General features: G+C 40.2%; 1 protein-coding gene and 1 non-coding gene across 2 annotated transcripts in view; both read left to right on the top strand.

Annotated features, from left to right (window-relative positions):
- WASF3 (WASP family member 3) overlaps positions 1-24,253 on the top strand; it is a 73,088-nt gene that overhangs the window by 8,799 nt on the left and 40,036 nt on the right. Inside the window, exon 2 of the mRNA XM_090275704.1 lies at positions 22,889-23,031. Within this exon, the coding sequence (XP_090131830.1) occupies positions 22,899-23,031 (133 nt within the window). The 5' untranslated portion in view covers positions 22,889-22,898. The remainder of the gene's footprint in view (positions 1-22,888; positions 23,032-24,253) is intronic.
- Positions 357-489, top strand: LOC150012442 (small nucleolar RNA SNORA63). Its single transcript, XR_016510960.1, has one exon. It is a non-coding gene; the product is annotated as a small nucleolar RNA SNORA63 (small nucleolar RNA).

Below are 24,253 nucleotides of genomic sequence, written 5' to 3'. Positions count from 1 at the left end.
GGGTACAAATTCCCTTCAGATGAGGGAATTCTGTAGGAGGAAAACCTTTTTAAGGAATTGAGTTAGCATTTCTGCTTGCTGTTTTTAATAATACCATTAACTGTGTTGGAGCTGTGTCTGTATAGTTACTAAATTTATTTTTTGTGTCTGTATCTTTTGTTGTGATATTTTGTGGCTAACAATTGAATTCTTTCTACTTGACCATGTTAGAATATAAATATTAAATAAATGTTCAGTGACCTTCCAATTTATCTTATGCTCTTAGCTCTCACTCACCTGCACTGATCCATTTTTAGACAGATTTATTGAGACATAATTGACACATAATAAATTCTGACTTTAAAATGTACAGTGTAAAGCAGGATTCAAACTACAATATAGCTGTTAAGTGCTATCTTGTCGTTCCCCCTGCTCAAAATAAAGTTGTTTCTTAACTATACCTGTCTGCTATACTCCTGTAGCAGCCAGGGACCGCTTGGTCTCATACATGTCAAAAAAAAAAAAAAATGTACAGTGTAAGTTCTGACAAATGCATATACCCGTGAGACAGTGGCCACAAACAAAATAGTGAACATGCCATTACCCACAAGCTTCCTCATGGCCCTTTGTCACCTGTCCATCCCTCACGTCTCCCCCACCTGCAAGTAGCCATTGATCTGCTCTATGTCACTACAGATTAATTTGCATCTCCCAGAATATTACTGTAAAGGAAAAAACACTGCTTTGTGTATCTCCTGTACTCTCACTACCTCACTTCTGGCACTAGATGTGTGGAATTTCTAAATGTCAAGCATTTTGGCAATACCAGCTGAATGTCCTGCAGTTCCAATCAGTTCTGACATTTCTATACCTGGAGATAGCATCAGATCCCTCAGGTAGGGATTTTGTTCCACACCTGCCCCCTGCCCCACTCAGCTTCAATTGAGAGGTTCTCATGACACCCTATAGTGGTTTGATTAATTAGTTTGTGTGGCTCACAGAACTCAGGAAACCAATTTACTTACTAGATTACCAGTTTATTACAAAGGATGTTAAAGCATGCAAATGAACAGCCAGATGAGTATATAGAACGAGGTATGGCAGGGTCCCTAACATGGAGCTTCTGTCCTTGTGGAATTTGGGTGCACCGCTCTTCTGATGGCGATGATAACCTGGAAGCTCTCAGAACCTTTTGGGTTTTTATGGTGGCTTCATAACATAAGCATGATTGATTAAGCCATTGGCCATTGGTGACTGAACTCAATCTCTATGGCTTCTCCTCTTCCCTCTGCACCAACCCCCATCCTCAGGGTCCTTCCAAAATTACCTCATTAGTATACTTATGTGAAGTAAGTATATTAGTCACAGTTCCAAGCTGGGAATAACAAAATCCAAAGGTTTTAGGAGCTTTGTGTCAAAACACAAGAATGAAGACCAAATATATATATTTCTTCTTATAAATCACTATGTTATAGTAATATAAATGGAATCATAGAGTATATACTTTTTTTTTTTCTTGCTTTCATTCAGCATAACTATCTTGAGATTCATCCATATTATTGCATGTATAAGTCATTCCGTGAGTAGTACAGTTAATTTATCTATTCACCTGCTGATAGATTTGGGTTATTTTGGTTGTCACAAATAAAATGTGAACATTCATGTACAAGTATTTATGTGGGCAAATGCTTTTATTTATTTTGCGTAAATATCTAGGAGTAGAATTGCTGGATTCACTGGATAAGTATGTGTTTAACTTTTTAAGAAACTGCCGGATTGTTTCCAAAGTGATTGGGTTATTTTACGTTCTCTTCAGCAGGGTATGAGAGTTCAGGTTCTCCAGATCCTTACCAACACTTAGTATGATCAGTCTTTTGAAGTTTAGCCATTCTTTTGGATATATAGTGGTATCTCATTTTGGTTTTGGTTTGCATCCCCTTAATGACTAACGGTGTTGAACATCTTTCAGGTGATTATTTGCCATCTGTATTCTTCTGTCAAGTATCTGTTTATGTCTTTTGTTCCTATTTTTAATTGGATAGCTTGTTTTTGTATTGAGTTTTATTTATTTAAAATTTTTTGTATGTTTTATTGATTATGCTGTTGCAGTTGTTTCAATTTCTTTTCCCTTTGCTCATCTCCACCCAGCAGCCTTACTCCCTCCAGCAGTCCTCCACCCTTAGTCCATGTCCATGGGTTGTGCATATAAGCTCTTCTCAACATCCGTTTGTCTATTCTGCACCCTCCTACTATGCTTCTTAATTCTTGCCCTCATTTCCCTGCTTCTCCCCACCTCCTCCTCGCAGCTGACACTCCTCTACATGCTCTCCATACCTATGATTCTGTTCACACTCTGGTTATCTGCTTAGTTTGTTTTTGTTTTTATTTTTTAGCTTCTGTTGTTGATAGTTGTGATTTTGTTGTCATTTTAATGTTCATAGCTTTTTTTTTCCTTCTTTTTCTTACATAAGTCCCTTTAACATTTCGTATGATAATGGCTTGGTGATGATGAACTCCTTCAGCTTTACCTTGTCTGGGAAGCACTTTCTATTCCCTTCCACTCTAAATGATAGCTTTGCTCAATAGAGTAGTCTTGGTTGTAGGTCCTTGCCTCTCATCACTTCGAATACTTCCTGCCAGTCCCTTCTTGCCTGCAAAGTTTCTTCTGAGAAATCAGCTGCTAGTCTTATAGGTACCCATTTGCAGGTAACTTTTTTCTTTTCTCCTGCTGTTTTTAAGATTTTCTCTTTATCCTTAACCTTTGTCATTTTAATTATGATATATCTTGATGTGGTCCTCCGTGGGTCCAGTTTGTTTGAGACTCTCTGTGCTTCCTGGACTTCTTTGTCCATTTCCCTCCCCAAATTAGGGAAGTTTTCCTTCATTATTTTTCACATAATTTTTCAATTTCTTGCTCTTTCTCTCTACTTCTGGCACCACTATTATTTGGATGTTGGCATGTTTAAAGCTGTCCCAGAGGTTTCTAAGCATCTACTCATTTTTTTTAATTCTTATTTTCTCTTTCTGTACTGGTTGTTTATTTCTTCCTTATGTCCCAGTTTGTTGATTTGAACCCTGGTTTCCTTTCCTTCACCACTAGTTTCATGTGGATTTTCCTTCATTTCGTTCAGTATCGTCTTAATTTCTTCCCTATCATGCTTAATCTTTTCTGTCAAGTCTGTGAGCATCTTTATCACCTGTACTTTGAACTGTGCTTCTGTTAAGTTGGCCATCCCTTCATCTGTCAGGTTGGCTATCTCCTTGTAGCTTAGTTTTCCCACTGGAACCTTGATCTACCCCTTCTTTTGGGTTATACTTCTCTATCTCCTCATCTTCAAAGCTTTCTGTGTTTGCTTCTGTGTCTTAGGTAGAGCTGTTGCACATGTTACATTATAAAGGGGTGGAACCGTAGGTATTCATCAGTGCTGGTGACCTGTTTCACCGTGTTGTGGTGCTGTACGTGGGGGAGGGGTCTGAGAGGGAACAGTGCCGCTTGCTCAACACTCGCCCCCTTTCCAGGCACCACTTCTCCTTCCTGTAGTAAAGAAGCAGACTCTACTAAGAAACCTGCAGTTTCTTCCTCCGCCCCAACCCCCACTGGCTTTCACAGTTGGAAGCAATGTGGCTCTGTTTTCCCTGGTGCAGGAACTGTGCGCTGCAAGGTCTGGTCTGGGGCTGGGATCGCTCCCCAGGTTTAAAATGTATGAGTGTGCTTTTCGCCACTGCTGGAGTCCTTGTGCCGTTGCTGATCCCAGGCTCCACCACTGCCACAGCCCCGTACCTCATTCTCTCCAATCAGGCTCTGCCCTTCCTACCTTACTGGCCGAATGTTTCTTCTTTATTTCTTTGCTGAACTTCCCTGTAGTTTCAATTTTCTGGATTTTCTGGGTGTTTTTAGTTTTGAAGTGGTTGTAAATTCCTTCTTAGTTGTGAGGGAGACGCCTCCATCTTAGCTGGAAGTCTATTTTCAATTTCTAAAAATACAAACTTTTAATTACATTGACACTCAATATTATGTTAGTTTTAGGTGTTCAGCATATGGTTAGACATTTATATAACTTACAAGTGAGCCCCCGTAAGTCTAGTAACCCCCTAACAACATACATAGTTGTTACAGCAGTATTAACTACATTTCCTATGCTGTGCTTTGCATCCATGTGACTATTTTGTAACTTCCAATTTGTACTTCTTACTCCTTTCATCTTTTTTACCCAGCCCCCAAACCCTCTCCAAGTGACAGTCATCAGTTTGTTCTCTGTATCTGTGAGTTTGTTTCTGTTTTGTCTTGTTTTTTTAGATTCCACATATAAGTGAAATCATGTGGTATTTGTCTTTCTCTGACTTATTTCACTTAGCATAATACCCTCTAAGGTGTTACATTGTTGCAAATGGTAAGACTGCATTCTTTTTTTTCTTTTTTTATGGCCTAATAATATTCCATTGTATTTTTATGTATGTACCAGTTTCTTTATATATTCGTCTATCAGTGGACACTTAAGCTGCTTTCATATCTTGGCTATTGTAAATAATGCTGCAATAAGCATAGAGATGCATATATCTTTTCAAATTAGTATTTTGTATTTCTTTGGATAAATTCACAGAAGTGGCAATCCTGAGTCATATGGTAGTTCTGTTTTTAATTTTTTGAGGAACCTCCATATATTTTTCACGGTGGCTTCAACAATTTGCATGAGGGTTTCATTTTCTCCACATCCTTTCCAATGCTTGTTCTTAGTTGATGTATTGATTGAGCATCTTTTCATATGTCTGTTGGCCATCTGTTATGTTCTCTGTGAAGAAATGTCTATTCAGATCCTCTGCTCATTTTTTTAAATTGAATTTTTATTTTTATTTTTTTGGTGTTGAGTTGTATGAGTTCTTTATATATTTTGGATATTAGTCTCTTATCACATGTATCAGTAGCAAATACCTTCCACTCAGTGGTTGTCTTTTCATTTTACTGATGGTTTCCTTCACTGTGCAAAAACTTTTTAGTTTGATGTAGCCCTATTTGTTTATTTTTTTCTTTTGTTTCCCTTGCCCGAGAAGACAAAATCAAAAAGATACCACTAAGAGCAATGTCATATTCCTGATGAACAAAGATGCAAAATTCATAAGCAGTTCTAGGACTCTTATAATTTTGCATTTTACACCTTAAGTCATTAATCCGTTTTATGTTTATTCTTGTATATGGTGTAATAGTCTGGTTTCATTTTTTTTACATGTATCTGTCCAGTTTTTCAGCATTACTTATTGAAGAGACTGTCTTTAACTTCGTCATAGATTAATTGATCATACAGATTTGGGTTTATTTCTGGTACAGATAAGTCAATTCCTCCAAATTTTTTTTTTTTTTCCCCGAGAGTGCTTTGGCTGTTTGGGATCTTTTGCCGTTCTATAGGATCATTAGAGAGGGGTCAAATGGAGGCATAGGTAAACACAGCTAGCCTCCTTGCACAACCACATGAAAACTATAAACTACAGAACAACCATTATTCAGAACCATCAGAAATCGAGCTGAATGGAAGTCCTGCAATTACAGATTAAAGAAGAAACTAGGTTGTTACTGTGTGGAGAGGCGGGAGACGCAGAACGGGCTGGTCCCACACCCACGTGTGGTAGATTAAAATTGCGGGAGCTATCTCAGGAGCGAAGGGCCTGAGCCCCTCAACAGGCCCCTCAACCCAGGGTTCTAGTGCCAGGAAGAGAAGATGCCATGACTTCTGGCTGTAAAAACCAGTGGGAATTGAGGCTGAGGAAGACAGAAACTGTTGGACTCCCTGGCAGTTGCTCTTAAAGGGCCCATGCACAGACTTAATGACACTGACTCGCTGAGTTCCAGCGTGGGGGCAGCAGATTGAAAGGCATCAGGCATATGGGGAGAAATGAATTTTCCGGCATTAGGGCAAGAGCTGGGGGCAGCTTTCTCCCAGCCGGAAGTGCTGGCAGAGGCCACTGCTCTTCTGAGCCCTCCCAAACCAGAGCCACAGAGCTGGCAGGTGGGAGCCATATCTGAGATGCTATCGACCTGGTTTTCACACTGTGGCCCCATACTGGTGATTCCCGGAGGCATTCTAGGCTTGGCCTGAAATACCCCAAACTCCTTAACAGGAAACAAAGCAGGGGTTCAGAATCATTTGGTGCAAATTCCATAGACAACTACCAACATCTCCTTTATAATTAAATGGTTCGTTTGTAATTTAGTTGTGATGTACTTATGATGTAATTTCAATTTTTTGAAAATTTTTGTGTTACCTAATTCATGGCCATTTTAAAACAATTTTTCCACTTATATTTGAGATGAATACATTCTCCTGTTGTACAGATTTAAAAAATGCTATCATTTAAACTTGATAATTGTATGATTCAAATCGTTTGTTTTTTAATTGTTTCTGAGATAAGAATGTTGGGTCTAATACAAGAAGGGATAAAAGTTTCTCTATCAGATGTCTTTGCCTTCATCTATTTTATTGCTTTTGTGTCTTATATTGCTAGTTATTGCTGCACCTGCCCTTTTTGTTTTTAATATTTGCCTGGTGTATATTTTTGAGTGTTTTTAATTTTTATTTTAGATGTGCTTTTGAATATTTAGGTTTTTTAAAACTGAGTTTGTATATTGCTCTCTATTACTAGACTGGTCTATATTAGGTAAGAACAATAACTCTGGGTCCAGTGTGCCTGGGTTTGACTTCAGGCTCTGCCATAAACTGGCTATATGGTGTTGGTCAAGTTTACTTAATTCTTGGTGCCTTAGTTTCTTTGTAGAATGGAAATTCTGAGTTTCTCATTTTATAAGAATACAGTGAGTTAATATATGTAAAATGCTTAACAGTGCTTTGCACATTATATAAATCTTAGCTATTATATTAACAGGTAAGTTCACCCATGAACATTTATTGTAATTGATTTGGATGACCACTATTAGTACCTTTATTTATTTTCTATTTTTTAATTAATTTTAATTCTGACCCAAGGATATTTTTTATTATTGATTTTAGAGAGGAAGGGAGAGAGTGAGAGAGAAACACTGATCAATGCCTCCTGTATGTGGTCCGATGGGAGGTCGAACATGTAACATTTGACATTCGGGATGGTGCTCCAACCAACTAAGCCACACAGCCAGGACAAATGCCTCTATTTGTTTTTAAAAAATCAATTTTGCCCATTGCTGACTTTATTAGTTTTTTTCTGCTGTAATGGTTTGTTATTGATACATGCACTATTTTCTAGTTTTCTGCATTGAATTAAAACAATAATTACACAAATAATACTGGTATATATTTAAAAAACTTGAGACACATTTGAAATTGAAGTGCCTGGGGCAACCATTGTTATAAATTTGTGATGTTTCTTCCCATCCTTTGGTAGTCGTGTGTGTGTGTGTGTGTGTATGTGTGTGTGTGTGTGTGTGTGTGTGTGTGGTGTGTTTGCATTAATTCACACACTCAGGAAATATATAGTAATTTTGCACAAATAGTATACAACTGTTTTGAACTTTGCCTTTTCATTCATCACTGTGTTTTGAAGATCACTCCATGTATCGTATATTTAGCTTGTTACTTTTAATAGCTGCCTTTCCCCTATTAGTAATTATGTCCAGTTTTTCACCCTGACAAAAAGTACTATAGTGAACATTCTTGTACATGAATCCTTATGTGTGGGTAAGAATGTTTCTCTCAGATTAAAAGACGGAAATATCAGGTCAAGGATATGATATTCTTAGTTTTATTATATGTTAACCTTTGGAAGGGCAATTTGATGGTATTTACATGTCCATCAAATAATTGCTACTTCCTTATTTTTCCAATAATTGATAGAATCACACTTAAATTTTTGCTAGTTTGGTAAGGGGAAATAGTATTTTATTTTTGTTCCACTATCCTGTTGCTAGCAAGATGGGGCATCTTCTCATCTCTTGGTTGGTTGTTATTTGTGTTTTTCTGATGTGAATTGCCTGCATCTTCCCATTATGGTTTTCCAGCCATATACTGATGGCCATGTTCTTTCTGTCATGTTTGGCTTATTTCTCTCTTTAATCTGATGCTATTGCCATTTATCTTTGGAGATTATCTATCATTTATAGTCCTCTAGTCGGCAGCCATCCGTCTCGAGAGACGATGGTGTAGCTTCTCAAGAGTCTATCTGCACCGCCGAGAATGGTTGTGCAGTCCGACTCGGGAGTGACATGGTATCTGTCTCCTCCCGTGTTGAATCGACATCTTGCGATGATGCTGGAGTGTCCTCTCCAGTGAAGCTGAAGCTACAGAGCCTGGGCAGGGTGATATGGAGGGTCTGCTGTTGCCCATGCAGCAGACGCCCCCTCTCTTCGCAGCTGAAGGGTCCAAGGGAAAGACGGAGTCAATACAGCTTGGCTTCAGGTGCGCCGCAGGAGTTGCCGGTGTTGACTACAACGTCAAACCGCCTTAGGGACTCCGGCTCCGGATTTTCTGTCGGGGTTTACTCCCTTAGCCTTTCCCCTGAAGAGGTATGCCGCAAGGCAGCGGAGGTTTTTTGGAGTCAGAGTTTTCCTTCTCTGATGTGCCCTGACTGGAAGATCGAACCAGCGACACTTAGCTCGCAGCCCGACGCTCAATCCACTGAGCCAAACCAGCCAGTCCTCTAGTATTGTTGTAGATATTTTAAATATAGATCTTTTTTGTCATTTTGGGGGGATTTGAAACCTGAGGAGAAGCTTCTGTTTATTCTTTTTAGCTAGACTTATTTCTTTTTCTTCAGTCTTCCAGTTCAGATTACATAGCTCTTACCATGATTTTCTATAAATGAACTAAAACTACACATACACTTATACCATAGTTCTTATAAATGTCTCATTTTAATTGATAAATATGACTTATATTGCTAAGGCTTAAAAAGAATAGTAAATTACCTATAATTTCAAGTCAAGGGAAAAACAGATAGTCCCTTTCTCTTGGCACAAAGATCATGCTAAACTGTAGTTTTCTTTACCTTACCTACACACAGCAACATTTCTCTAAGTCTCCTTAGAGACTGCATATATACTCAAAGTCTTATATGCACAACTTCCTGGTAGATATCAAATGGGATTTTAGTTACCAGATACCATGCTGAGTTGTGGTTAGTAGAGTACTTCCCTGGTCTGGCCTGGGAAGGACACAGATATCTGGGATTCTACAGTGTTTAGCCCAAGACCAGTCATGATACAAAGTCATGTATTGAAATATTGAAGTACAAAACAGAATAAGAATAGGATGTCTGAAGCTTATGCACATAGCAACAAGGCAGGATCAGGAGTTGAGGGACCAGACCAAAAAAAAAAAAAAAAAATCTCTTTAATAAAATATTTTTTATAAGCAGAACCTTGGAAATGTAGACCAATTCATTCTTTTTACAGTTAGAGTTGACCACTCATGGCAGGTGGTCAGGTGTTGAGACAATTCAATATTGGGAGGGACAGAGGGAAAGAGAGAAAACAGCATAGAAGCATTGCATTATAAATCAAGGATTACTTTGACACCCAGACACATAATTTTTGCTGCCTTGCCTGCCTTTATATCCTGTTAAGACAGAAATAAAGTTGCCTTGACTTATGGTATATAAGGTGGGGCAAAAGTAGGTATACAGTTGTGAGTATGAGAAACAGAGTTTATTTTTGTATTATTATTAATTATTATATTATTTCCCATATGAACAACTGTACACCTACTTTTGCCCCACCGTGTATTTACAAATGGGGCTTATGGAAGAAATTTACAAGTCAGGATGTGATGAACAGAGCACTAGCTGAAAACAAAGATTGAGTTTCTAGTGTTTACTCATCCTTGGCAAGTCTCTATAATCTGGGAGTTTTTGTATATCTTTGTCTCAATCTCTGACTGTAAAATGAAAAAGTTAGTCTAGCTCTCCCAGGTTCCATTTATCTAAAAAATTTATTATTTTATTAAATAGCTGGTTTTGCCTGGCTTACGTGGTTCAATGGATTGAGTGCTGGCCTGTGAACTGAAAGGTTGCTGCTTGATTCCCAGTCAGGGCATGTGCCTAGGTTGTGGGCCAGGTCCCCAGCTCAGGGTATTTGAGAGGCAACTGATAGATTGATGTATCTCTCTCACATGGATGTTTCTCTCCCTCTCTTTCTCCCTTCCTTCTCTCTTAAAAAAAAAAGCCATCATATATCAAATTACAAACACTATATATGAGATAAATATACTGGTTTTGTCTAGTCAAAATGAGAAAGGACAGTAGTTCCTGGTGAAAGCATCTCAGAGGTTCCTGGATTAGTAACTGCATTAGAGTAAATTTTTGTGCACAACAAAAGAACATGAAACAGATAAACACTCAAATATAAAGTATATTTTGCAGCCTCAAATGTGCTAAGTATCTGATTACATGGACATCAGGGCCATACATGAACTTGAAGATAAAATAAGACTACATGTTAAATATATTTTACATCTAATAGGAGCTCAGTAACTTATTTAAATTTTTAAAAAGTCTAAATTAAAGAAGCCCTGGCTGGTATGGCTTCATTGGTTGAAACATTGCCCCATAACCAAAAGGTCGTTGTTTTGAATCCTGATCAGAGCACATACCTATGGTGTGGGTTCAATCCCTGGTTGGGGTGTGTGCGGGAGGCAACCAGTCGTGTTTCTCTCTTGCATCGATGTCTCTTCCCTTCCTGGTTCTCTAAAAGCAATGGGAAAATAATGTCCTCGGGTGATGATTAAAAAAAAAAAAGAAAATCCAATAGTGGAATATTCTAGAACAGCAGGGGTTTTTGTTTGTTTGTTTTTGGATCCTCTATCACCCTCCTCCACTATACCAGGAGAGAAGGACGGGAAAAGAAATCCAGGAATGTTCTTTAGCAAGCTTTCACTTTGCTTCTCTGTACTCCCACTCATGATAAGATTGTTTTTCTTCACCTTTACTGGATTTAGGGTTTCTTTCCACAGCAGAGACACACAAGACAGAAGCCAATGGTGAAAGCTTTGGTAGAGAGAAATCTCAACATAGATGTCTAATTTCTGACTTTTCAATTTGAACCAGTTATTAGCTTCCACCTGCAGTGTCTTGAGATGCCATTTTTGTAGCCCACAAAAGACAAATTATTCTTATCTTTGAGTGCCCTCCAAAAGTTTTAGATATGTCATTATGTTATTCCATAGACATAAATCTGCATTTTCCACCCTGGGATAGTTATTAGTTCAGGCTATTTAGCAAAGATCAGATTTAAAAAAAAAATTGAATACTACTTGTAAGACTTGAATAGGATCTCTATTCTTCCATCTCTAATATTCATTGTGCAGCTTCTGTGTGCCAGATGTGCTGTCCTGAGGCTTACAATGACCCCACCCCCAAAGAAGTCTTTCTAGTTGTGTTTTAATTTCTAGGTATGAGGAATACCTTTAATGTGGTGCTTGTCACACAGGATTGTAACTGTATTTATATGTCTGTCTTATTAAACCATTATTAATTCCTTGATAGAAAGGGATTTTGTCTGTTTATTCTTTGTATTTACTGGCTAAAGCATAATTAAAAGGCACAAAATATTTGGAGAGTAGGTCAATCCAATATATAGTTTTTGAAAGCCAGCTGAATATTGAAGTAAAAGGAAACAAAGCATATCAGAGTTGGAGGGAAGCTGAGGGGAGCAAATCTGATTTCAAAGGAGGAAACCGAGGGACCCCTTGATCACAAAACTTGCATAGGATCATGCAGTGTTAATTGAGAACTGGGACTAGCACCTACATCTACAACTCCTAATCCGACATTGCTTCACTTTTTCTGTGTCTCATGCAGAGACATATGGACCGTGCTCTAAATGCAAAATGTAAGCATTTATCCAATGACCCACTACTGAGTAAACCTCTGGCAGTTTTCCCCCCCAGCTGCATCAGAGGTTTCACCTGAGGCTGAACTATAAGAGGTGAGGCAGTGTAGCTCTACAAGGTAATGCGACAGATTGGGAGCTAAGGAAGCCCAGGTTTCTCATTGCCTGTGGGAATGTGTTATTACTGGTGAATAACTTCTGGGGAATGTTAATAGGCAAGTGGGGTGCCATAAAACTGGGTTAAGCTGGCATGGTCCTTGCCTTTCAAAATAAAAAAGGCACAGCGGGAAGTCAAAGGAAAGGGCTTAGGCAGCATTGTGTCACTCTGTTTTGTATGGGCATGGGGATAGGACTGGACCACTTCTGCTCAGATGACATGTATTCTGAGTACAAAAGTCATACATACAGGTCAGCATGATTAAAAGCCAGACATCTGCAGTCTGTGCACATTTAGTTTGTTGTGTATAGTATAGTCTGTACCATGTGCTTTAGCTCTGCTATGCACTGCACTCTTTGTCAGGCACGGGACAGTCAGAGTATATGTTATCAGCACATCAAGAATAGAAAAGACAGAACCATTAACCCTGTCAGGTTCTGCAAAATGCATGCTCTCAAAACTCACAGGATAGTCTGTGTGGCTGCGGAATAGAGAAGGAAATCCATTACAAAATCTGTCACTTTTGTACAGTCAGCTAGCTCTATCAGTAATATATAGTTTTAAACTATGTAATAAGGACTTAATGCGGTTAATATAAGTTATTCTTCATACCACCAAACTTTTCACAATATAAACTAGGGAATGATCACAATTGTAGGTTTCAGTTTAATTTATACTGCCCATTGCATTATATTCTATGCGTAAAAGCTAGCTATTAACTGTACTAATATAATAGTAGTCTTTCCTTTTGAGTATAGTTAGCTCAAATGTTTAATCATCAACAGTGTCAGTTTTCTTTCTTTTCTCCTTTGTGAATGTAGTTAGCAGTTTAAAGTCTTAACAAGAAGCTGATATGTCCTTGTTCTTACTATGATGGCAGAGTTTCTTTTCCACTTAGGATATAAAAAGTTGCAGTAGAACATTGCTTCCATCAGTAAGAAAGAGACTAAGCCAGATGATCTAGAAAGAATAACTTTTCTTGACTTTTAAAGAGTAACAGGCCCTCCTGAGGAGACAGGACACTTGAGCTGTTTTATGTTTAGCAGAGCATAGGAAGGAAGAGCAGACGATGACTACCACGGGAGTAGGTAAAATGAGTTCTTAAAGGTTGCATGTGAATTAACACTTCAGTTTAGAATAACTGGGAGCCCAGAGACCAGGGGAGGTCACACTCACAGCTGTTTTCCTCAGGCCTCTGCCAGGCACTCATAAGAAAGACTGGAGACAACCCTGGAGATAGACAGAACCCCTTTGGTGGTACAGCCACACAGGAGGTAATTGTACTGGGGGACAGGCACAATGTAGCATCTGCTTCCTCAGTTCCTGGGGTTGCAGCAAGCCCTCTAGCCTCCAGGATGCAGACAGGTATTTACTGCTTCTGGTGGAGGGCTAGGAAACCCTTCTTCCCACCCTTGGTAACCACAAAGATCCTCTGCTTCCGGGGCAAAGCATGGTAGCAAAAGCAGGACAGCCTCTCGGGTCCATGGTCTGTAACTGGTACAAAGCTGAGTTCTGCTTCTGCTGATGAGAGGCAAAAAACTTGTATCTGAGACAGGGACAAATACAGGGCAGAGTTTAGTTGACATGGGGAAGAGAGGCACAGATGCTGAGGAGGTCTCACTCTGGTCCAGGTTCACAGTCCTATGTAAGATTGAGGCTGGACCAGGAGAACGTGGTAGAGGAATCTGCCCCTACCATGAACCTTGCACCTAGAAACAAAGCAACAGTAGTCCTCTGCTGGAAGGAAAAGTGTGGGGAGGGTGAAAAAGCAAGACCCAACTGTCTAAAATAAACCTAAATATAAAGACACAATAAAGGGGGTCATTTCACCAAGGAGACAATAATCTTAAATGTGTGTATATATTCAACAACAGACCTTCAAAATACATAAGCAGAACAATAGAACTCAAGGGAGAACTTGACAGATCCACAGTTACGTTGTTAGCCTCAACAGTTTTCTCAATAATTATAGAATAAAAATAGAAAATATCAGTTAAGGATAAGATCACAGTGTTGTCAGATATTATAGAACATACATTCTTCTGAAATCCTTGTGGAACATTCACCAAGGTAAATCATTTTCTGGGCCATAAAACAAATTTGAACAAATATAAGAGAACTAAAATCAGACAGAGCATGTCCTCTAAACACAGTGGAATTAAACTGAAAATCAGTACTAGTTAGAGATCTGGAAAAATCCACCAGTTATTTGGTTTACTAAGATGACTGCTCATCCCAGAGAGACCTTCCAGATGGTTCAACACAGACAGGTGTGTATCTGGAAAGGGACATTCAGAGAACTTTATTCTGTTGTAGATTTTAGATAGTCATTGAATTGCTTCTATAACTTGTTTTCAGGGAAATGAAATTATGGTATAGGAAAACATAAAATTTTTAGTATATGGAATTTTTTAAAAGATGTTAAATAAGGCATTGAAAGGTAGAATAGTTGCCTTAAAGTAGAAAGCACATTGGTAGGAATTTAAAATTCTTTAATCATTTGATTTTAATTCAAAGAGCACTACTTGGAGAAGTCAAACGTCAGTGTTCAGGCATTTAGTTGCATAATAAGTAAGATTACAGAAAAATTTGGCTTCAGGATAATTATACAATAAATAACATTAGAAAATATTAAGTATCATTTTAGTAATGAATGTGATATTAAAATTAAAGTAATATCATTAGGATCTTAGGGTCGATTTCTTTTCTTTTTCTTTTTTCTTTTTTTGCCCAGCACATATTTTTATGTGAGCTTCTCAACACCCTGTAAAGAAGGCAATGAAGGTGTCATTAATATACACAGGGACTCATGGGGTTAATTTGATTAGGTAAGAAATAAATCAGAGTTGAGTATATACTTTTGCTGTATTTTCTGTAATGCTTTATCTGTCATTCTTTGCTGGTCACTTTATTCTCCTTTTTGGTTTTTCTCTGTACCTAGCCAACAGTTGGTAAGTATCACTGTTTATCATTCAAAATGCAAATGAGGGCTACATTAAGGAGCATTATGGGGACGGTGAAGTGTGGTGAGTTACAATAATAAAGGGAGAGTCAGTAGAGCTCTGCTAGGGGTTCTGAAGAGTTTCCTCACAAGTGACATAATGAAGTGAAATTAGATCCTCTAGTTGTTATGAACACATACAGGTGCTGGATAAAGTATAATAAGTGTGTCTGCATTTCCATCTTTTTAAAAACATCACTGTGCTAAGAAGAACAAATTGGTGACTCCTCCATAGGTGTGCGAAGCTAAGGGAGCTGAAACAGGCTGGACACTGAAGTGGGTGTTGGAGGCTCACTTTCCTGTCCTCATGAGCCGAGAATGTGCCTCAGTCCAGTCTGAGGCATGAGCTAGAATTGAGTCCTCCGAGTAAATGCTGGCATTTTCACAGGGTTGTCAGATCCCTTAAAAGTTGAATAGAAAAACTACTCACCGACCCTGCAAAATAGCTTGTCATCTGCCTGGGGCTAGAGTAGTAAGGAAGAAACCCAAACTCTTCACTGAGAAATTGTTTTTTCATCCTGTGCCAGGGTTTCAGTAGAAGCAAACACAAAATTGCTCTAGGAGGAGACCCATGAAACAGGGTGCAGAGAACCAATCCCTACTGTGAGAAGTGCTAAGTTTACAATAAGTACGACCCTCTAGGAAGTGTCTGGAGATGCAGCTCACGCACACACATGCATATACACACATGCACACACAGAATCAGCACACTGAATTACTGGTGGTCAGTAAGTTACCAGATCCTCTCTGCAGCAAGTGCCAATATGCGCTCACGTGTGCAAGGATCCCAAATGGGCCAGGTGGTTCCACACATGGTCCTCCCAGGCCCCTTGTAAATGCAGCCCACGGTCCTCCTGCTGGCCACAGGCAGCTTCCTCTGAAAGTATGGGGACTCTTCTTCACTTCCTGGTCCAAGGCAGAATGAGTCTGGAGTCCCACCCAGAACTGGAACTTGGAGCTCAGTGGGACCTTGGCTCTACCCTGTTCTGATGACACCCAGCCCTGCAGGCCCCTTGGGAGGCTTTTGGCAATGATAAATGGGGCCATTCCTACATCTAGCACTTGACTTGTAAACCCCAGTGTCCTTGGGGACAGTGCCATACAGAGGTCTCTGACTTCATGAGCAGACTGCATGGCGAAGTGTGGCACCTATCCCTTCTGAGTCTCTCTTAAGCTGGTGCTTCAGTGTACCTTGAGAAGGCTGTCCACCTCTGAGTGATATGATGTGTGATTCCACCTACTGTGACAGGCCCACTCCTGACCCACCCCCCCGCCACGTCCCCACTGTGCAGTGGGCCCCTGGTCAGATGCGATGACATATGGCATTACATTGGGCCAGTTTGGGGGGGACCAGTGCTGTAGGTGGGTGACTCTTGTCTACTCTGTCCACTGCCTCTTCCCTGGTGGGATACCTTGCAGTGGGGGCTAATGTATAATCAAAGTTTTCACACTAGGCCCACTCCCAGCTTTTCCCCCACATGCTGTTTCTCATACCTCCTTTTCACATAATCTGGTTCCTTTTCTCCCAGCCTCCTGCCCACATAACCAGGCTGCTAACAGCTGCCCGTATATCTTTTCGGCTCAGGCTACTTCTTAGTCTACACAAAGCAGGGGTGAATTGTTGGGCTGCTCACAGCCCCACCCATGGGGCAGATTTTCCTCTCCACTGTCATTGAGGGTCACCCTGAATACTGTTCTAACCAGCTCTGGTCCATTTTTGGCTAGCACCTCTGTATCAAGCTGATCTCTCTATGAACTATGCTCAGCTGGATATTCCAGCCAGCTTATCGCTGGTGGTACAGTGCATGGAGGGCACAGGCAGCTGTGGTGGCTGCTTAGAGGTCTGGGCTTTCTGCTGCGGTGACTCATTTGTGCCTTACACTGTGGTTCGATCTGGGATGTATAATTTCCGTCTCATGGTGAGTGCTGCTGGTCAACTTAATAACTTGGCTGACAAACTCAGCTCATAATGGGGAGCCTTGGACATCTGGTCCCTTGTGCTCCATGGTCTCTACCCAGGCCTCGTAACACATCAAGAGCTTTTTCAAAGGGTGTATGACTCTCTGCTTCAATGGCATGGGCCCCATCGTGTCTTTTCCCACCACTGACAACTGTGCACTATCCAGGGCCCACTGGTCGTACAGCCTGAGCAGCCAGGCTGCTCGCACCACCGCCTCTCTGCGCTGCAGAACCCTTTCTTGCTCCAGACCTCTCTCAGAGTTGCCAGCTGCCATGTTCCCTGTCTGTGGGCCAGAGCAATGTCCTAGGTATGTTGCTCCTAGGACCCCACCTAACAGGCACTGTGCTTCCTTCTTTGTGGTGGTGGGTGCAAGGTGTGCCTTTTACTTAGGAGGGGACGTCCCAGCATGCCTCTGACCACTGGGACCCTAGAAACTTCACTGTAGTTGCCAGACTCCGCATCATCACAGGGTTTATCCCCCACACCGAAGAGCATGTGTTCTACGCAGGACTCCAGTGTGCTAGTGCCCACCACTTGCTCCTTCCGTGCAGTCAGCATGGAGTTGTCAGTCTCTTGCCTCCCTCATCAGGTCCAGCACTAGTTATCGAGGCATCCAGGAAGGGATGTGTGCAGCTAGTGCTGCCTTGCGGAGAGAGGCCTCTGCAGCACCTTCCAGCTCACTGGTGTGCTAACCCCTCTAGAGGGTCCTGGTGGGGCTGTGGGAGGTGTTTGGGTCAACGTCATCATGAGCGCCCACCCGAAGTCCCTGTCCCAGTTTTCAGGATTCCAGGTTTTCTTTACCACAGCCTGGCTCATAAGTGTCCTGCTTTGACAGAACAGTCAAGTGTTCTGAATTCTGTAACTTTCATAATTGGGTCCTCAGCCTGCATTTCCATTGCAGGGCATGATGAGGACCACTTTGTACCCAGCAAGAAGGCTCTAAGGTTCTCACACTTAGCTATTGACTGCTTGTTAACAGCTTCCAGTATCTCATTATCCTTGTGCAACCTGGCAGTAACGAGCCAGCTCTGCTGTTTCTGTAGGTGGTAGGTGTTTTTCCTTCTGTGTTGTCCAAGTGCCTGCATTATTATGCATGTCACAGCATTTCCCTCCCCCAGGACATCTTCCAGGTCACTTACCAGTGAAATCTTTGACAATTGAACATGACCTTGTGACAGGACTATCCATTCACTGCCTACCTATATATAGGATGGCATCCTTGTCAACCTGCAGAGTGCTGTAGAGGAGGTCTGAATCCCATCTTACCGTCTGTTATCCCACTCGGTGCCTCCTATATTAGTCTGGGTCTTTTGAGAAACAGACACCAAAGTGGATTACACCTGCAAAGGTTTGATGAGAGGAATGCCTATGTGAAAGGAAATAGAGAGCTAGAAAAGGCTGGGAGAGCCATCAAACCATGATACAAGTCTACCCCTTAATGAAGGGGGGAGGGGAGAAGGTTCTAGTCTGCTGTGCAGTCTGAGGGAGATTGGACAAGGCCATTGGGAAGTCTTGTCTTTCTCTCATCTATGCGAGTTTCAGTTATTTCATTCTAATTTCTTGCTGCTGACTAACTTTGTCAACCTCCATTTCATGTGGGAGAGGAATTATCCCTCTGCTATTTAAGAGAGCAGCAGCTAGGCTGGATATCATGACCCCACTTTCAAATTTCTAGGGAAGGACTGGCCTGGTTTTAGCTGTGTCACGGATATGTGAACCAGATTGTGTCTCTAAATTGAAACGTTTCCCAGAAAAGTTGGACAAACTATAGGTTTAACAGTAACACCTTATATAACCTCTAATAATCCTTACACATTCGATTAGGGATCTTTGATTTTTTTCCTTAGCATATAGAATGGCTTTAAAGAAAGATTTGGGTGGGTCACAGTTTTTCCTATAAAGTAATCAAGAGGCATGCTTGTCATTGGTGACTGCTTGGGTTAGTTTATTACATGTTTGTTTTTGTTACTGCAAACCATTTTCTAGAGTAATGACTGACCGACCCAACATTTTCTTCTTTAGCTGTTCCTTGTGGTTCAATTTATTCAAACATAGTAGTATCAGGTTAATATAAAGGCTGTATGGGAAAAAATACATCTGTTAGAATACTTCACACTGAATCAAAGCCATAAAAGTCATTAGTAGATAATTAGAACTTTTAAAAGGAGCTATGAAATCCTTTTCTATAATTGTAAAAAGAGTAGCCTGTCCTCTCTGTATATTGGCAAGTGTGGGAACTCCAAATAAAAGTATCATGATAGTGAGAAACGAAGGCTAGGATTAATTAGTCATAGCTGAAATACTGCAACAACAGGCAAAGTGTCCAAGTGAAGGCTGCACTGAATAGAAATGTGTACATTGGACTCATGGGGACACACCAGGTTGTCAGTAGGTGGAGGTGGGGACTGTGACTAGGGCATGAGGAGCAAGAGAGGCAGGGCAAGCAGGTTTAGGATCAGCTGGCTTGAATAGTTTCAGCAGGCATGATGTTTGGTATGGGGATAGTGGCCCTGAGTGTGAGAGCTCCACAGAGAAGGGGGAGGGGTTTGGGCTCCAGACTGGTGGGTTCAATATGAAAGGCCAGCTCCTATGACTTGTTTACTAGCTTATGGAATTGGCTAGTCCTGAGAGGGGCAGTCCCTGCAGGGTCAGCTGGGCCCCAGATGTGAAAGCATCAGAATCGAGAAAGTAAAAGTCGTGGTTCACACACCTGTATAGGGTTAAGCTTTTCCTTCTGCGCTCAAATGACATCTTAAGTCTCTTGGTTAGTACTCTCAGCAAGGCTGCCAGGGATGCAGGGAGCATCCCAGGGCCCAGTATCATTAGCTGCGACACAGGAAGGGGATGTCTTAAAGAGATAAGTGAGGGCCTTTGGCAGGGTTTGGGGTGGGCATCAGAGCACAGTGCAGGCACTTCTAACTAAGAGCATCAGAAAAATACTGTAAGCACTTTTAAGACTCTCGATGTGGAAAACAGCCCCTGCTAGGTCCTGGGTGTGCCATAATGATAGTATGTCTCATGTTGAGGAAAGAGGGGAGAAGGTATTTACTAGCTTTGGATGTATTTTGGACATGCTGGTGGGACCTTGGTATGATATGTGTATAATTGGGACCTCGGTATATGTGTATAATTAGGATTCTATCTATTTGAACAATTAGGAGTATAAAGAAATGTGGGTGGTGGGCTGGGAGATGCTGTGCTGGCGTGTTTCTGGGCAAGTCAAAGATTAAAATATGGGGAAAGGGTGGCATTTCATCCTGGACAAAATGAATGTGGAAAAGGGGAGTATTATATACGCAGTCAGCATTCAACTCCTAAATCTCATGTTTATCCCAACTCTTATTAAACCCTCTTTTGAGAAATTATTTAAAAGCTAATTCATGCTTATGCCTGTCTCATAAACCAGCGTTACAAGCAGACTACGATGGATTCAGAGCCCTGTGGTCTGTCCCTCCATTAGCTTCTCTGTGCCACCTTTAAGTGTCCCCCCATCCCCCGATTGCTCTGTGCTTCTTCATGGACATAATAGTTTTTGTTGCTTGATTTCCTTCTAGTTTTTATGGAATGAGTCCCTGCTGATCAGTTTTCAGTATTTTTCTTTCCCATACTTTATGCTTTTATTAGGTTTATTAATGACTTTTTTTCCTTATGAGGAATTCTGGTTTATTGTATTGTGATTGGTTACCATCCTGATGTGTGTTCTAATTGATTGTCCAAGAAAGAGTGACAGCTCACAGTAAATCTTACACTTTGGTTCAGAGACTTGGTATCTGGAACTTTCATGTTACATAGCATTCCTTTCTCTGTGTGCATCTCTTTTACAGAATTTTAATGTAAACAGTGTTAGCTGTTTTCCCTGATTCAGCTCTATCCTCAATCAATGAACTGTTCCTTTTTTATTCCTACAATCAGAATAGTAATTAACATTAGAACAACATATAAGGAATATTGAAATTAATATAATCGGTCACAATTTTTGAACGTTACTACATGCCAGACACTGTTCTGAGTAACTATGGATGTAATAACTAACTCCTCACTTTGTGAGGTAGGTGCAGGGAGGAAACTGAGGCTCAGGAGGTGATGTGTCCTAGGCAATGCACCTGAGGCAATAACTGCAATGGTATTCGAATCTGCAAATATGGTCAGTATATTCAGTCACCACCTTATAGTCAATGAAAACATTGGATAGTTGAACAGAACTTTTTCTTTATAGCTGTCACCACTTTTGCCTTCTTCTGTTTCATTCTCCATACTGCCTCTTCTGCAGGGCCCTTTGTGAGTTAGCCCTTATTCACCTTTCAGATTTCAATCTGTCTCCTGCACAGTGAGGCTGCCCATGGTTCTTCAGAGATGCCAGCACTCCACCCCACATGGTTTCAGAACCCCCTGTCCATTAACCAGTGTGGTTGGATAAATGTCTCACTTCCTCACTAGAATAAAGTTCCATTGGGGGATTTTGTCTATTTTCATTCAACATTGGGTCCTCATCACCTCACATGCTGTCAGGGAACTGGCAGGTGCTCAGAAAGCATTTGTTGGATGCATGAACAAAGATATGAAGAAAAGAGGAAGAAAAGCAAAGATTGATTATACGCTGGCCACATTCTGGCTCTTCAGGTATAGTAGACCATTCTGTTACTGTACCAGGTGGAAATAAGTTTCACTTCAAGTTGCAGATAACCTAACTATAGTGGCTTAAACAAATATGGTATTACTGTCTCGCACAACAAGAATTCCAGATTGGCATTTCAGGCTGGTTTGACCACTAACAGATGTCACCAAAGTACTAGGCTTTTCTGTGTTTCTGCTCTTGCAAATTGGGCAATATGACCATCTTGACAAAATGACAGTCACTGAATTTTCTACTGTGGTATGAGCAGATATGTTGCATGAGTAGAAGATTTGATGTTTGATATACCTCCTTAAACAAAAAGTTTTATTTTATTTATAATGTACTTTTTGAGGAGAAATGTGAAAGGAATTCCCAGGAAAATGTGGAAGACTTCCCTGAGTTATCTGGTGATCTTTCACTGTCTGTTTTTAAGTGTAAGGCATTAAAGTTGATTGAAAACTGTATATTGGGAGAGATTACTTGGTTGGCATTTCAATAGGGGGATACCCTGATCCAATGTTAATGTTTGTAGATCTTTTCTCTTCAAACATTTTCCAGGGAAGAATGTTCTGGTCTTGTTCTGTGGGGAGTAAAAACCAGGCTTCAGTGTTTGGGAGCCAAGTGGAGAGGGATCCAAGGGGTGGGGAGCATATCTGTTGTATCTTTCCATTCAGAATAGACTTTGATTTAATACTCCTGGTTTCAGTACATTGCCTGCCTCAACCTTGAGGTATGTCTAGTGTCTGAAGTCCAGATCCTCAAACTCACCCTTTCCAGAGAGTAAAATGTGCTGGGTGAGGTGGAGGAAGGCCAGCCCAAGAAGAGAGCAGGAATGCAGAAACAGATTTTCTAAAGCCAGTCCTGTTTTCATACCCCTCCATCCCCCATTTCGTAGATACCTGGCATCTCCTATTCCTGAACTTTGTGGGGGAAAGTGGGCATGGTTCTGTGGCACAGGTGAGTTTACTTCCTGTCTGCCTCCACTTGCAGCCTACATGTGTCTTAATCTGATCAAGCTTTGCCCACAGTTTTAGGGCTTTTGTGTCCTGCTCTTAGTCCTTGTGGGTTTGTGCCTTTTCCCTCTCTTGTCACTTCAGTGGAGAGGGAGGGAAGGTAAGAATGCATACCTGGAAATTTTGCATATATTATTTTTCTACAGAGTAGGATTGTACTATACATCTGTCTTTGATCTCTATAAAATTCGTTTTAAGTTATTCAATATCCGTTGCATATTTAGCTGATTCTCTTGTGTAGAAATGTCAGGATAATGAAAATTCCTGGGAAAGAGAATCAATTTTCAAGGGAATAAAAACTCTAGATTTGTTAAAACATGCAATGAGCCTTTTTTAAAAAATGTCTTTAATTTTCAGATTGTAAGCCATGCCTTTAGTGAAGAGGAACATCGAACCCCGGCACCTGTGCCGGGGTGCCCTGCCCGAAGGGATTACCAGTGAACTTGAATGCGTAACCAATAGTACCCTTGCTGCTATCATACGCCAGCTAAGCAGTCTAAGTAAGTCATCTCATTTCTAGAACAACTTTTTTCTGATTACTAATGGCATTTTATTCACTTCAGTATTAGCAAATGGATTTCAGTTCAATAGTTATGTGGTTGTCCAAAGGTGAGACTGCAGCCTGCATGTCCCAGGGTGAAATTAACTGCCATCCTCTCTGGTCTTGTGACACCAACTTTATGTGATAAAGACACAAATTACTAGATGAGACCAAATGGGTAGATATGAAGCAGTGTTACATAATTTTTAAAAGCTTATTAAAATGAGGATAATATAATTAAGTATAATTGAAGTATTTTGTTAAACTCGGACAGAACTGTTTTATTTACAATGTAATAAATTGAGAACTAGTTAACACCTGTAACATGTGTGGCACAGACCATATGTTTAATGGGTATTTGCTGATTGAATAATATTCCAAATTAAAGAATAAAGCCAAAAATCATAACATTTGCTAATTTTAACCTAGTAAAATTTAAAATGAAGCTACTAGATTCCAAATTGAAGTCAAATATGATTGTTATATATACAGTAACATGTACATACTACATACATAGGTTGTATAAATACAAGTAAATACAAGCATAAGGAAAATAAGGCTTTCTCTTATTCTCATTTTAAACATTCATATGAAATAGCCAAGGACTGTTCCATGTTTTAAGACTCAAATGTGTGTTTGAAAATACCTTTTCCTTCAAAGTTCTTTGAAGTTGCAATGTTTTCCCCCTAACTTTTACATTTATATCATCATCTTATTTTCTTACTCATCTCCTTTTTGGAGACGATTTACACTGCATTTTGGGTGACAGGTTTTCAAAGTTAAATTTTTCAGAAACTGTTAATAATTGGAAAATCCTCCATGAAATTTCACATAGTGGTAGGCTCAAGCACAGGAAATGTTTCCTAAAAAGTTCAAGCACTTTTTTTTTTTAAAGAAGAAACACTATTTATAGATAAGTATTTTTTTAAGAATTGTACTGCGTTATTACTCATTAATTTTTAATATATCTGTAATCATTGGCTAAGTCAAAAGTAATTTGAAAATTAAATGTATTTCCCAACAAATTTCTTTGGAATCTAAACTAATTACAGTTGATTTTGGTAGAGGTTGTTGATAAAATGTATAAATTTGTATAATTACAGGGAGATACCTTGCAAATTATTGAAGGGTAAAGTATTTCTGTTTGCATTCATATATTTTTGTAAGAAGGCTCTAGTGTC

The sequence above is a fragment of the Furipterus horrens genome, unplaced genomic scaffold (assembly GCF_987537825.1).
Source record: "Furipterus horrens unplaced genomic scaffold, mFurHor1.1.pri manual_scaffold_4, whole genome shotgun sequence".
Lineage (NCBI taxonomy): Eukaryota > Metazoa > Chordata > Mammalia > Chiroptera > Furipteridae > Furipterus > Furipterus horrens.
This window is presented reverse-complemented; position numbering and strand designations above follow the sequence as displayed.